General features: G+C 37.3%; 1 protein-coding gene across 3 annotated transcripts; it reads right to left on the minus strand.

Moving 5' to 3' along the window:
* Positions 1 to 92: 92 nt before the first annotated feature.
* Positions 93 to 16,080, minus strand: LOC132121574 (tudor domain-containing protein 1-like). 3 transcript variants are annotated; one of them, XM_059531098.1, is made up of 25 exons: positions 15,916 to 16,080; positions 15,175 to 15,340; positions 15,034 to 15,092; positions 14,517 to 14,601; positions 14,175 to 14,289; positions 14,036 to 14,099; positions 13,867 to 13,929; positions 13,611 to 13,790; positions 11,195 to 11,338; positions 9,277 to 9,445; positions 9,104 to 9,190; positions 8,845 to 9,021; positions 5,485 to 5,592; positions 5,217 to 5,387; positions 4,844 to 5,095; positions 4,626 to 4,760; positions 4,432 to 4,539; positions 3,920 to 4,090; positions 3,414 to 3,758; positions 3,159 to 3,275; positions 2,918 to 3,034; positions 1,713 to 1,880; positions 900 to 1,571; positions 649 to 686; positions 93 to 528 (listed from the first exon to the last, which is right to left on the minus strand). In XM_059531098.1, the coding sequence occupies exons 2-23, from the start codon at positions 15,323 to 15,325 to the stop codon at positions 1,174 to 1,176; spliced, it is 3,384 nt and encodes a 1,127-aa protein (XP_059387081.1). In that variant the 5' UTR covers positions 15,326 to 15,340; positions 15,916 to 16,080; the 3' UTR covers positions 93 to 528; positions 649 to 686; positions 900 to 1,173. The 3 variants fall into 3 exon arrangements, with proteins under 3 accessions (XP_059387081.1, XP_059387080.1, XP_059387082.1); XM_059531097.1 differs by having other exon boundaries at positions 13,867 to 13,950; XM_059531099.1 differs by lacking the exons at positions 11,195 to 11,338; positions 13,611 to 13,790; positions 13,867 to 13,929; ... (1 more) ...; positions 14,175 to 14,289; positions 14,517 to 14,601.

The following is a 16,080-nucleotide window of genomic DNA, read 5'->3' on the forward strand; positions in this document are numbered from 1 at the left end:
GTTAACTACAGGCATAATTCACCCAAAAATGAAAATTCCATGAGATATTACGAAAATCAGTCATACTAGGTGAATAAATAAAAACACAAGACTTCAAACAAACTCAAGTATTTTTAATCTGCATGAAAAGGCTCACTTGAACAAAATTAGCCTTTGATGGACAAAAAACTGAATGGCAATGCTGCATAATTAACGGTTAATATTTTTTCCACTGAAAAAGAAGCAATAAACATTGTATATAATAAAACAACACCAGCAATAACATTGGTGCAATAAAAGAAAAATAAAATAATCATGCCTCTGAATATAAAATCTATTTTCTCAAGTGCTGACAGAGACAAGATGCATGTTTGACACCACTGATACATTAACTCAAAAACACAACATTTCACTGATGGAAGAAAGGAAAAAAGGTCCTGGGCAGTGGTTATTCATTTTGAACTTGACACTGAAAATCTTGATGAGTCACTATTTGGTTCCACCAGCTTGTTTCAAGAGGAGGAGAATCAATTTCTCAATATGGTCAATCTGAAAGAGGGAAAAGACTATTAAAAGAAATATAACAAGTCATATGTATGCGTTAATTAACATATTGGCTTGCATTTGCTTTGCAAAAAAGTCATGACTTGTGTTTGCAGCTTTGCCAACCTTTTGTTTCAACTCAAGACAGCAGCATGATTGAGGAACTAGAAAGAAGGGGGGGGGGGGGGGGGGGGGGGAATCAAGCAGATAAATAAAAAAAAATAACAATAAGTCAACAATTGGATTTTAAAGCTCCCATCAGGTAGCCACTTAGGAAGAAACCAGAAGTTAGTCATGCACTATGCTAAACCATTTTTTTTTAATGATGCTCAAATCTCTTGCAAGTTATCAGTCTCAGAAACAACAACAATACCCACCATTGCTGTCCTTTGTGCTTGTAATTTTGTGCATCTCGGTGCATTCCAGTCTTGGTGCATTGGAAGTCTTGGACGTGTTTTCTGAAAGCAGACATAAATATGTTTGACAACTGCTCCCCTGGAAATGATGACAAGGCTCCTTTTAAATAACACCTTTGAGTTACAGCTGAGAACACCAGGTGGAACAGCACCTGTGCACCAGAATTTCATTGCTAAAGATCCTGGGCAAATTCCTGCGCAAGTCCTGTAAACACTTATATTACTACACATCTTGCTAACATGAATTCTGCTTAATTTTTAATTCCTCACCTGGTTTCTCAACCCTTAGAGGTGGGGCTTGATCTTCAGGGTCAGGTTTCTCAACATGTGCAGATTGAGGTTGTTCTGTGGCCTTGACTGAGCTGACGGTTTGTGTCTGCCGCTGATCTACATTCTTTTTTTCCTCAAAAGCAATGACAGGCGGCTTTGAGTTAGCCTTGCTCTGTCCTTTCTGCAGAGCTCCAATAATAATGGAACTAATGTCTCTGTTAGTTTGACCGGACTGCTGGGTAAGGGTAAGCAAGTTGGAGGTCCCATCAAAGCCATGCAGAGATGCCAGGATGCCCCCGCTCAACTGAATCCCAAAGAGTTCCAAAACTTCAGTGGGCCACACTGTAGGGAAGTTCTCTTTACCTGTGAAGAAAAAACAACAGGGTCACAATCATGACTCATCATAGCTTAAATAAGAAATCTAAATCTATCCTGTGACCTATAATGGTTTTAACATTGGCAATGATTTGTGCATTTAGATTAGAGCTCATGTGCTAGGTTTACCTGCTAGTGCACATCTGACAATCTGGAATGGAAGCTGGAGAAGTTCTTTTGTGATGGGAAGGATACTGGAGACAGGGACCGTCTCCATATTTCCATAATCGGCGTAAATTACATGTGCATGCTTGCTTGTTACCTCCAACACAACAGCTCGGTACCAGTTTTTGTCACCTAAATAAGCAGAGTTGAATCTGAATGCTTTAAGAAAGAACGTCTAGGGCAGAGGTGTCACTCAATTCCTGGAGGGCCGGAGCCCTGCAGAGTTCAGATTCAACCTTAATTATACACACCTGATCCAACTAATCAAATCCTTCAGTCGTATTTGAAAACTACATGGTATGTGTGCTGGACCAGGGTTGGAACGACCCTCAAGGCCCTCCAGGAATGGAGTTTGACACCCCTGATTTAGGGGATATTTATAGCACAAACACATCACATAGCATCATATACACTCACATAAAACCACATCACATAGTGACAAAACATTATATTTTATATAGATAATGTTTAATGTATTAAAAAAACATTTTAAAACAGATACTTAAACAGTGGATGGGTGCACCCACTTTTATAGCTATAGTTTAAAAGCTGATGACTACAGGTGTGTTTGTTTCAGACCTAGAATTACCTGCTTAGTTAGGAATTCAACCAATGAGTCCTCCCCTATTGCTTTAAATAGTTATTTTGGAATGTTTCATTACAAATACATAATGGGTAATATAGTAATTCCTTTATATTTTTAACAAATCATGAAAATGATAATGGATTTTGATTAAAACAAAGTAAAACAGTTGTACTGTGAAACATTACCATTTAAAATAACTTATTGCTGTGATGGCAAAGCTGAATTTTCAGCAGCTATTACTCCAATCTTCAGTCACATGATCCTTCATTAATAATAATAATAATATGCTGATTTAATGCTCAAGCTACAATTTTTGATAAGTTAAAAAAAAATCAACAATAGTATTTGAAAAAAATTATTGTAACAATGTAAAAGTCTTTACTGCCATTTTTATCAGCTTAATTCATCCTTACTGAAAGAAATAAAGCAAAAAAAATCTTACTGAACCCAAATTTTGAAAAGAACTGCAAGTTCTCAAATACTGCCGTTTCTTTAAAAATACTTACCATACAGATTAATAACACTACAGGTCATGTAAAGTTGATGATTCTGTCTAAAAGCTATAGGTGAAGGTGAAACTGACCTGAAAATTGTGCACAACAAGCCGCTCCTGGTAAAGGGTGGCAATGATTGGGGATTGGCTGTTTGCTGCAGTACTTTGCAACATCAGTCATAACAGCCTTCAGACCCTCTACATTCACTGTGGGGGGGGGGGGCAAAAATCAGCTGAATGTAAAAATATGCTATGATAGTACTGATAATATAACCATGATAGTCAGTCTAGCTAGACTTTATGCTTTAAATGCTATGCTATGAGTGCAGACCTTGTCCAGGATTCATTATGTAAAAAAGACTAGGGCTGATCACTGCTGCCACCCTTGGTTGGAAAGTATCAGTGCAAGACAGCTCCAATGTTTTCCAGTTCAAAGGAAAAGAGCCGACTAGATGAAAGTAAACATAAATCATACACAAGAACAAAAAATATAAATAAAAATATACTTGCATATTACTAGTAATAGCAGTTACTAAACTTGATAAGATACATACACAAGGTTTCAGCATCAGTTATGCTAACTTACTTGATGAGGTTGAACCTTCTGTGTCATTGGAAGCTCCCTTGTTGTTCACTTTTAAAGGCTCTTCAGCAGGTGGACTCTGTTCAATGGGTTTAAGGGTGGGCAGATCCTCAATCTGACTGGTTGGTTTAGCTTGCTGCACAGGAGGCGGTTTCACCTGTCCATAAGGTTTAGCCAGGTGCTCAGAGATGAGCATGGCAGCAATGCTTTGTCCGGCGCTTTCCAACTCCACCCCATAACCCTTCTCAGAGATGGACAGCACTCTGCCACTCAACGGCTGACCGGCACAAAGAGTCTGAAACTTATGTATTGCCTCTTTATTCCACTGACCCTCCACTGGTTCCACTCCTGCACACACACATATGTACAATGCCTTTACAATATTATATACAGAATACACACTTCATAGTCAGAATACATATTTACTTAGTGTAGTTAATCAGTGGAAAAGATCCTATAAATCATTTCAAATAATTCATAGCCAAACCAACACCAACAGAGAAACAAACCTTCAAGCCAGCACCGAATTGCTTGGAAAGGCAGTTTGAGCAGGCTTGGGGTGATGGCCTTTAGATGTGCTGCCTCCACCTCACAAGAGTTCCCATAGTCCACAAAATAAACTCTGGCCTTACCCTCTTCACACACTTCTAATATCATGGCCCTGTACCAGCGGGCATCTCCTTCAAACAGGGAGCAAAAAGAAATATTGGAAATCAAACCTGTACAATAGTTTATGGCAAGATTATTAGTATTATTTTTATATTTGAATTTAGCAAGGATGTATTAATTTGATCAAAACTGACAGTAAAGGATTCCACAGTATTGTGTTTCTAAAAGATTTCCATTTCAAATAAAAGCTGTTCTATTGAACTTTCTATTTATCAAAGAATCCTGAAAAAATATATTTTTGATTCAATACAGAAAAAAAAAAGTGTACTTTTTGGTTTGTTTCTGTTTACTTTCATTGTAAGTTTGTTACTTTGACCAAGGTGTTTGCTTCTGAAGGATGAGTCAGTATCACCTGTGAAGAGAGCACAACACGGTTTTCCCACAGTTGGGGTAAAGGAAGATCTCTCCAATTCACAATGCTTCATGAGCTCATAGGACAGCTCTGTCAGGATATGTGCATCTGCCAGAAATAACCACAAAATACTTAATCACAAACGTAATGAGTCCCACAAAGTAGAAAAAATGACACTGATGGACAAATCGCACCTGCTTTGCTGTAGTTATAACAGTAGAATTCATCAATGCTCTTTAGACTACTGATTACCAGTTCCACCTTCTGGCCATCAAACGGAAGTTCAGCACAAGTCCACTCCATTTTCTCAACAACAGGTGGACTGAGGGCTAGAGTCAAATTTGGAAATGTACATCAATTATCCTTTTAGAAATGGCTTAAATAAATAAATACAAAAGGTTTGTTCACTTACAAGGCACTTCCGGGAAGGGGGCTTGAGTCGGTTCATTCTTCTCGGACTCTACACTTTCAATGGCAGCATAACCCATGTTAACCAACACCTCAGCGGCATTGGTCTGAGGGTCACTAGACTCATCAATCATGGACACCAGAGCCCTACCATCCTTCTTACCCAGAATCTCAACCCGAATGAAGCGGTTGCAAACCAGACGTTTCACCATCAAAACGGCCTCCTCTGGCCAGGTGCCTGTTGGAGACTTTATACCTAGAGCAAAATGAATGTTAAAGAATTAAGAAACCTTGGTAGTAATCTTTGACTTTTTCTGCATGCATGCAAATCTGTATATGCTGAGCCAATGATCAGTGAATTAATAATTGCATTGTACCTGCTAAAGAACAAGGGATTGCTTGAGTTGCCAAAGCCAGCAACTCATTACTGATTGGTCGTAGCCGATATAACTCAACCTCCTCAGAGTTTCCAAAGTCTATGTAGCCAACACACACACGATCTTCTGAGGAATATGCTAGAACTTTAGCTCTATACCACTGGTTGTCCTCTGTAACGCATGGAAATCACTTCAGAAGACATGTATGTGAAGGAACAGTATGGAAGGAAAAAGAAATATGAAAAAAATGTCTGAAGACAGTACTGACCAGAAAAGAGTGAGCAGCAGACAGTTCCTGGTGCAGGTCTGAAGTTCTCACTGGCTGGAGTTTTTGAGCAGTGCTCCCTTAAATTTGCCTGCAACTGCTGGATTACACCTACATACATGAAGATTACATCATACACTGAACCTACAGGATATATTTTATAAAAAAGCAGAAAATGACAACAGATGTTAAATAGCTTTTTCTAAAAGTCTGGGGTCTGTTTTTATTTTTAATTAGCATTTATTAATGCAAGGATGCATTAAATTGATCAAAAGTGACAGTAAAATACATGTAACAGGTTTGCATTACAAATGTTTTTGTAATTAAAAAAATTTTTTTTGAAAAGAAATTTACAGTCTTGACAAATATTAATCAGCACAACTGTCTTATGTCACAACTGTCAACAGCAACATATTTAAATAATTCCTGAAGGATCATTTGAGAATGAAGCAGATAAAATAAATATAGCAGTGCTGCCGAGGAATTGGGCTACTTGAACACTTTTGCTGTGGGATGATTTTTGTGTTCGCGGGTTGAAGCGAGCCCAAAAACTTGATATTTAGCCCCTGAAGTGTGACTTATCAGGGAACCCCATCAAAAATGTTATAAATGCTTCAGTTTATTCCAAACGCGCCGTCTACTTTTCTCTGGGCAATGAGCAATGCCCATTCGCGAATGATTCATTCTTTTGAGTCAATTCTGTTCAAAGGCTTGATCAAACCAATTGGCAAACGAGTGAATTGGTTCATGAATCAGTTTGAATGAGTCGTTCAGTTCCCTGCCGCACGCGCTGAGCGTCTGAAGTGGTTCACTCGGAGTTGTAACGTTTAAGAACAGAAAGAGCGTTGAAAACGTGGCTATGGAACTGCACTGAATTGAAATCTGCAAAGGTTATTATTTGCTAGCGATGGAGATCCTTATTAGATGAACACCGCGTGTGCCATCTACTGTTTAACAGGTAATAACTTGGGCTACATTCGATTACAGCACACGATACCACTGTGACATTAGCTTGTTGTATGTGTGTGGCTTATAACAGAGGGGAGTCAAGTTGAATGCAGCTTCCAAAAGACAAAAAATAGCTGATTAAGATTTTATTAATTTTAATACAATCACACTAGTGCAAGTACGTTCAGCGAGTCATATTATCAGCTGCTAAATTCAGATCTGTGATTGCTTGCTGGCGCTTAGCCAGAGATAGATGCGTTTATACAGCGCTGCGCATTATAACCAATCACACATGATTCTTTTGAGCTTATTTAAGCATTGGCCAATCAGAGGCGTTCAGATGAGTCATCGCTAAAATGCCGGTGCTTCCTTCTAGGGCTGGGCGATATACAAAAAAAAATGATATCTCGATAGTCAAATTTTTTACGATATTCGATATATATCTCGATATGTTTGCATTGAAATAATAAAAAATAAAACATGATTTTCTTTTGCCCATAAAAAAAAAAAAAACATTTAGATTAAACAGCTAATTTAAGCAGTTAAAAAATCTAGACCAAGAGATCACTTACTGCTTTTTATTAAATGAATACATGTAGGCCTATATGTAACTGAAGCAGTGCAAATTAAGTAACAGTTACAGAAAGTGCATTCTGTCAACTTTTTAGTGCATGCAATTCACAATTTAAACTATGCACCTGGGATAAGTATTTTATTTTAATTTTTTAACAAGTTTTTAAGCTAAGAACACAAGTCTGTCAACTGTCTGTGGTTTTAAGAGAAGCTCTGTGGCATGAAACTATGTTCCTACTGACACTAAAAACCCTCTTAGATGGGGAGCTAGTTGCTGAAGCACATAGCTATTTCTTATATATAAATATATATAAATGAATACCAAAGACTTTTGCATTCTCTCGGTCTATATTATGGAAACTGGTAAACATCAGTGAAATTCCCCAATAGTAATTCCAAATGGCCATAGCCTATGTTTCTCTATTCAAACATCAGCGGTCGAGTACATTTACATTTACATTTATTCATTTAGCTGACGCTTTTATCCAAAGCGACTTACAATTGCTATATATATCAGAGGTCTCACGCCTCTGGAGCAACTAGGGGTTAAGTGTCTTGCTCAGGGACACATTGGTGTCTCACAGTGGATTCGAAACCGGGTCTCTCACACCAAAGGCATGCGTCTTATCCACTGCGCCAACACCACCCCCAGTAAGTGCATTTATTTTGCGATCACAAACGCAAACAATACAGTTGAGATCTCATGACAGAACACAGACCGGCTGAACGACGCTTTCATTAGATCGCTCAATTCCAGCTTGTTAGTGTTTTCAGATTATCATCGGCGGGTCTTCCCCTATGAGGAGTGAGCACGTGCGCATGGTTGCCAGATTGATTAAAATAAGCAAACACCGGGCAGAAAATGTATCCTTGTAACAGTGGAGCTCTGATTGGGAGATTTAAACTCTTGTTATCTGGCAACCGCTATCATTACAACTCTCGTAGTAGAGGGGCGTAGAGCAGTCAGCAGTTACAGGTTCCTTTTTTGGACATTCGGCGCGTTCTTTTGGGAAAGTATGCTTGAATTTGAAATATTCGATATTCCCGATATATTCAAATTGTACATCGTCGTCACAATTATTCTGATAGTATCGCTAATATTCGATATATCGCCCAGCCCTACTTCCTTCACTCGCTCGCTGACTGTAGACCTCTTTCTGGCAAATTCTCTCGCAGGAACAACAAAGTGCAGATGTGTGTACGAATCTTTAATTAAGATATTTATTTCACAGTGTTAGCAGTTTCAGTGATTTTAATGGGAGTTTCTGAGAGTGATTGAAATCTAGACTGTCAGTGAAAATTATCTTTAATAATGTAAATGTTATTTGCTCTCTTTCTGAACAATGAAAGATTGATTAGTAGCAATATTTATATCACATTAACTTTCAATGTTAAATTCACATTTAATATAAAGTCAGTCGTATTAAAAATATGTTATGGCATGACACCTATATCTGTTACTTAAGTAAACAGACAGGGTTTTATAATAAATTACATAAATTGGGAGTAAAGGCTGATGAAATATATACATTTATACACGCACACATACATTACATACATTTTATCTATATATCTAAATAAAAATAGGCTCAGTACAGTATATATGACCCAAAGTAACTAGTAACTAACTACTTGAGTAGATTTTTTATCCGATACTCTTTTACTCTTACTCAAGTAACTATTCAAGACTAGTACTTTTACTTGAGTAAATATTTCTAGAAGTACTTTTACTTTTACTTGAGTACAGTTTTTGGGTACTCTACCCACCTCTGCACTTATGTCATGCAGCAATAACGACATTGAGATAAAATTGTCTTTTAATTGGAGTTGCAGAAAACTCACCCGCATTCTCAAGCTTCTGACAGAGGATCTCTGAGGGAGACTGGAGGTGGGTGACAATAGCAGTGAATGTGTCACCCACTCCTTGAGTCAACGACTCTGGAGGCCTGGCGTCAGAGTTCTCATTCTTTCCTCCAGACAAGCGCTTGAAGTTCTCAAAGGATGCTGTCATCAATGAATCTGAAGATAGATGCAAGTGGATGGAGTTGAGAAAAATTAATATGAAACATTTCATGAAAGACAAGATAAAGAAGCAACTCACTGATGTCATGTTCAATTTGTGGTTTGAAAGGAACGTCCTCCTTTATGGCATAGCCCTGCTCTATCAGGAAAATGCTCATGTATTTACCTGTGAAACAAATTTAGATTGAAAATCTTGTTTCACACAAAGCTCTTCAAACAGCCACTGCAATAAATAATCCATGAATGCCCTACCAAGAGTGCTTAGAGGGACATCTACCGCAAGCAGAGCTCCATCATTCATGATATCCAACACGGTGAAAGTCAGACTCTTTCCAGCAATTAACTGCCTAACAGCAATACTGCATTCGCCTGTCCAACTTCCTGTCAGAGGCTTTACCCCAGCAACACAACACTGCAAAGCCTGTCAGAAAAAAAAAAAAAAAAAATCCACTTTGGCAAAAGCACAGAGGCATGACAAATCATTTAACAAGATTGAGCTTTACAAAAAAATTACTAATAATAATTATATACACACAAACACACACAGTTTTCTGTCAATTTTACTTACACTTTGTAGTTTTTATTTCAAACTGACCTCACTTAATAATGTGAATAACATTTCACATACAAAACGTTTGCATATAAAAATACTTTGTGTACACTTAAACTTTGCACATAATATACCTGTACATACATAACTGCTTTTTGTAATACACCTGACTTACAATTGTCAATTTGTATATTGTCATCCCTTACCTACTTATTTGTATTTTATTTTATTTTATTATTTTATTATGTGTTTTTTTTTGTTCTGTCGCTGTCATTCTGTTGTACTGCAGAGCTTCTATCAAGAAAACAAATTTCTCGCATGTGTAAACATATCTGGCAATAAAGCTCATTCTGATTCTGATATGGTCATTTTTCAAATTGTCATATCGTCAGCCCGTGAGATCGACGATAAACGATCTTATCGTGCATGGGTGGAGCAAAGAGATTTTAAAACGCGCAGGAGAGAGCCTATGGAAGCACCAATAATCGAAAAAATATACTTTAAAACATACTGATAAACTAACGTTAAATATAAAAACACTGTATTTAAAACAGCTAGTTCATATATAGTCGTGCGCAACTCACATAGTGCGTCTTGGAACAAATCTGCCGCATCTGCGCACAGAAGTTGAGTCTAAATGTTCTGCAAAATCAGTCAACGATGAAAATCACTAGTAGATTTCATTTAAAGTCCAGCAGTTTAACACTAATATTGGGAATAAACAAACACGTTAAATATACAGTATTTAAAACAGGCAAGTTCATATATTTGGAGTAAAGTTGAATTGAACTGATGCATCAGTCATGACGAGCTCGACGCACTGCCACAGAAACAATAAGATGCGTTCTAACATTACTGTGGAATTAAGTCTCGTTTAAAATAGTGCACATATAAAGGCCGTTCAGATTACTTGTTAAAGTGCAATGAAATACCTTATATCTGCAGACACTGTACATCTGTTTGTGGATAGAGACTTTGTAAGGGCCGAAACTATGTATTTTGCATGCATCACATTATAGTGCGGTGTGTGCATGAAAATAATAAAATCCATAGTGGTTCTCAAGCATATATATATATATGTGTGTGTGTGTGTGTGTGTGTGAAGTTTTCACCCCCTGGAAGGATTTTTCTGAAGAACAGAGCTCAGTTTAACTGCTTAGGACAATCAAAATACTCGTGAACAAATGTCTCACACACACACACACACACACACACACACACACACACACACACACACACACACACACACACACACACACACACACAAAAAAGCTGTGGCTCATCAAGCTAACAACACAGTATTAAGAATCAAGCACATGTAAACTTGTGAACTGGGTCATTTTTAATAAATTAAACTATTAATTTCTCTGGTGGACTGCATGTTAACATCTTTTATGTCAAATATCTTATTCAGGTCAGTATTCGGTTTAAAAAAAACATGTATTTGGCATAATCCCCTTTTTTTATAGTTAACGGTGTAGATACAACAAAGTTTATGTAAAACTTTACTGTATATATTTCTACACACACGTAGAACAAATACGGTAATGTATAATAATTATGGACATTTTTCAAATTTACAATAATCTGTATGTATAATAGCATGGAAACATAACTCACAAATGGTGGTGCAGCATCAATGTTCTCGGAGAGAGGCCTTATGTTGTCAAGTGTAACATTCTCTTCATTTCCAAAGTCGATGTAAAGCACACTAACAACTCTGCTGGCCACATCGACTGACTGAACCTCAGCTCGATACCAGTTCTAAAACAACATGAAAGAGACCAAACTGAGCACTACAAAACTCACTCCAGTCTATGTTCTGAGATAAATAACTCCATTGTCCTGTTAAGCTGTGCACTGACAAACAGGTACATTAAAAGCAGGGTAGGTAAAAAATGTATAAAAAACTTTTCCAAATTCGTTTAAACTTTATTTATATATCAATACATAATTAAAATGTAAGTACTCTGAAAAAGAAAGTATAAAAATCGAGTGTCTGTAGACCTCTCACGACTGTTTTAAAGACAGCTCATTATTTCCATTCACTCCACCCCCTCCCTTCTGGGCAAAATACAAAAAGAAAGATTTACCTGTACAGCAGAAATAAAGCCATTAAGGAGTCACTTTTCAGCCCCTTGAGTTCCCTCAGTTCTCGCCATCGCTGGAAAGCCACGCCGATATTAACTCACGTTTTATTTCTTTATTTATCCAAAGACTTTTTGTTCATTGCCTTTTCTTGTACTGTTACGGTCTTCCATTTTTTTGCCTGGTTTGCCTTCACTAATTGCATAGGCCGGTACTGTGAATTTTGCTTGCTGTTTCTCTGCCATTGTTTTGGTATTCCTAGGATCCATGCCTCTTGAATTCCTCAAATCAAACGTGCACGTGCAAGTGGGCAGGTCATGTGTGGCAAAAAGGTGGTTGCCATGGTTGCGAGAGACAGTCGCCTAAGCCAATCCTATGTTTCGTCCCGAATGGAAATAATGAGCTGTGTTTAATACAGATTAAACAGTCTAGAGTCACTCGATTTTTATACTCTTTTTATCAGAGTACTTACATTTTAATTATGCATTGTAGGGCTGTAGCTATCGAATATTTTAGTAAACGAGTATTCTACAAAAAATTCCATCGATTAATCGGATAAAATATGTTTTTGCTTAATTAAAGTGCAATATTAATTATGCAAGAGAAAATAAGACTCCTGGGTCTCTAAAAATGAACAACTAAGTTTCCTTTTTTAGAAAAAAAATATTTTTATTTTTTAAAATGCATAGAATGCAATGCATACATAAAAAAAACAATTATTACCCATTGTTTCTCTGCCTGTACTTGTACTGTGAACAATTACAATAAAGTTGACAGATGAATTAAGTGCATTTAAGTGCCATTCAGTTGGGGTTTTAAATAAAGCATTTTCTGAGATGCACATTAAACGGATAAAACATTAATTTAATTTATCTTTTAATTATTGAAAATTAAGCAATCTTAACTTTTTGTTAAACAAATGGGATTTACTAGTAAAAAGAAAACATGGAAGAAATGTTGTGTGATTTAAGCTTAAAAAAAGTGTTTTATTTTTTTTTGTAGTAGTACATTCTGCTGAACAATAGTAATACATCTGGCAAATACTTGTTTTTACACTAAACTGGACTTTTATTTTGACGGGTTGATGTACCTTTACAGTTCTGTGTATGTGATGTGATGCTAGTTTTACTCAAATCAAATGGTCAAATGCTCATGAAGAGACTGTCAGAGCAGTTCTGGAGATGTTGTTCATGTGTTCACGTCCTTATTTATTGAGACAGCAGATGCTAAAATCACCGGAGCGTCACGCGCGCTTCCGTGTTTAATGAATGAAGACGAGCTTCTGCTACATTCATTAACACAGACACGCAGAACATGCAGGATTCATATTTAAATAGACTGTTCCGGCTTAACATTTACAGATATTAGTCCATATCGTGATTTGATGTAAGTGCAATGCGTTAAACTGTAAATTCCGTTTTTATGACTGGATTCCACGATTCCCTCCGCGTTTTCTGCATCGCGGAAATCATAGGGCCCTAGTTGTGGTATGCCAGCTCTATCTTGCAGTGGACACACGCCACAACATTCTCTGTACGTTTGCCCGCGCCCTCAAATCAAAACACGGCTGACTCCTTGCAGTATGCCATGTCGGACGCAGCACTTGTGTCTCTTTCCGCTTTGTGGGTGACGTAAACGTGTTGGGTCACATTAAAAAATCATTGCGAAAGAACCTGACGTGAGATTTAAAATAAATTAAAAGAGGCTTCGAGGCAGAGGAATTTGCCTCGATCATTTTTTGTAATCGAGTAACTCGAGGAATCGTTTCAGCCCTAATGCATTGATATATATAGAAAGTTTAAACAAATTTGGAAGAAAGTTGTTTATACATTTTTTACCTACCCTGCCTTTAATGCCCATTTCACAAAAACAGTAAATCACTGGATCTCTGACAAATGTAACAAAAAAAAAAAAAAAAAAAGAAAAAAAAAAAAAAGAAGTGCCTCACCCGATCAAGAGAAAATTTTACAGCACAGAGCTCCCCGATTTCAGGCTTGTACTCGGCAGCAAATGAAGTACTATAGGCCTTCTGGAGCTCTGTGGTGATGTTTTTCAGGGACTCCATCATCTCCACTGACTGCAGGTGAATGGAGAATTCCCCAGGGTTCCTCAGATCAATCACTGTACCCTGAAAAAAGATCCTCTGTGATGTATATTATCTGTACATGGGTCATAAAGCAATGTAGACCTAAACAGAAAAGTACCTGAATCTCAGATCCTTTGGAAACAACATTCTTGCGCAAATCACGTCGATACATTCTCTTTGGCTGTACATCAACACAGATTTCCTTTATTATAAAAAAAAAAAAGTGATGCCCTTACTGTGAATAACCAACTAATGCAACTAAGTCACTAAAGCAAACAATGAAATACCTTAGCTTGAAGGCCACCAAGTCCATTTCCACTTGGATTAGCTGTGGATTCCTTAGTTTTATCACTAATTGAACAAAAGCACGTTTTTGCATTTTGCTTCCAAACGAACACACAAATGACACACAAATCTTGCTAGTACCTGGCAACTTCTAGGATGCTTGGTTTGCAGAGATGTCGGTGAGCTTTCCAATCCTGAGTCTGACAAGCTACAGAACAGTAGTATGTTTTTTTACAACGATTGCACCTGAAGTTTCCTAAACAGGACACAAGAAATCATTATTAACAAACATTACTCTACTCATTCTGCTCAACAAAACCAACAAAAACATTTGCATATTGCCTTCTCAAATAAATGTATCTTGACTTAATGTTTAGATATTTGTACTGGAAAACAATACAAAATAGTGTAAAAAAAAATGTTTTGCAGGGTGTCAAAATTGAAAAAAAATGTTGAAGACTGAAATCGAGCAAAGTAACCTACCCTGGTGACTGCAGTAATTGCACAGCTTTACCAGCGGGCTCACCATAGACCCTGCTGTCTGGGAGGGAGACAAAAAGTCTCCACACTGCAGAAAAAAAATTTAATTCTTTAACTACTACTGAATGCTCCGATTTGTGGTTAAAGGGATAGTTCACCCAAATATAAAAATGCTGTTGTTATGTACTCACCCTCAAGTTCTTCTAAACCTACTGTATATGAATTTAATTCTTCTGCTGAAGACTATAGCAGATATTTTGAAGAATGTGGACAACTAAATATTTCTGGCTCTCATTGAGAAATCCATACAGGTTTGGAAATAAGTGATGACAATTTTTATTTTTTGGGTGACCTATTCCTTTAAAGCCTTAAGTGGAAAATATATCAAATATATCCACATAAAAATACAACCAATGTCAAAGAATTAAAACATATTAGTTTGAATTTAGGATTTTGACTTATAAAGTTATTATTATAATTTTTTTTACATTTATTTTATCACAGGTTATCACATACATACATTCGGACTATTTTTGGCAGAAAACACATTCTCCTTTCGAACGGCATCACCCATAGGACCTGAAGAAGTGGGAAAAAGAATCATCTAGATTGTATTTTTTACAACATGCATGAGTAATGCCTAAAATCATTTCAACCCTACCATCTAGCATGTCACTTGCTAGCAGATTTTCTTGAGCGAGCTCGTGAAACGTTGGTGCTGGGCTTCTAGGAGCAAGTGAACTCGGTCCAGTCGCAGGTCTCCTCAAAGGGAGATTGGGTCTCATCAGGGTCTGAGAGAAGGCTCGATTCATTCTTCTTTAGTCTTACTGAGAGGTAAAATACATTGTTAATCAGTACCATGGGTCACTGTGTGTGTGATTGGGATGATGCACGTCTAAAGTTAGTCAAATTTAGCTCCTGGAGATCCATCTTCCTGCAGAGTTCAGCTCAAACTCTGCAACATTACAACTGTCTGACAATTTCAAGTGATCTCAGAGACCATAATTAGTTGGTCCAGGTGAGTTTGATTAGAGCTTCAGATAGGGAAGTTATATCTCAAGCAAAGCACTGAGACATAAGGTTCAATGAACGTGATCATGTAGGCCATGTCCTCGCGCAATACTTATCTGTGTGTATAAATATATCAATACAACACGCATAAGCTTCTCACATGACTTTCCTTGATAAAACTTAAATTACAGTCACTGAACTAACTAAAAAAAAATCCAGTGTATTGAATGTAAAAATGACCGGACTGATTGTGAGAATAACCCAGTTCTGGTTACACGTGGCTTGCTAGGTTCCTCGACAGAGCACGTTTATTATTCACTTATAATCTTCAGTTTGTTACATTTGGTGGGTAATACTTAATACGCAATATGAATAAACACAAATAAGTTACCTTTCAGCTTTGCCGAATATATTACTGCGGAGATGATGGATGTTCCTCACTTTGACGGGAGCAGGTCACCGCGCGGTAAAACTAAAGGCAAATGCGCATGCGCAATTGAACGACCTCGCTGAGCCCTTACACGTGACTGACCTGAGACGCTTTCTTCTTCTGCTT

This window comes from Carassius carassius, chromosome 39, assembly GCF_963082965.1.
Source record: "Carassius carassius chromosome 39, fCarCar2.1, whole genome shotgun sequence".
NCBI lineage: Eukaryota > Metazoa > Chordata > Actinopteri > Cypriniformes > Cyprinidae > Carassius > Carassius carassius.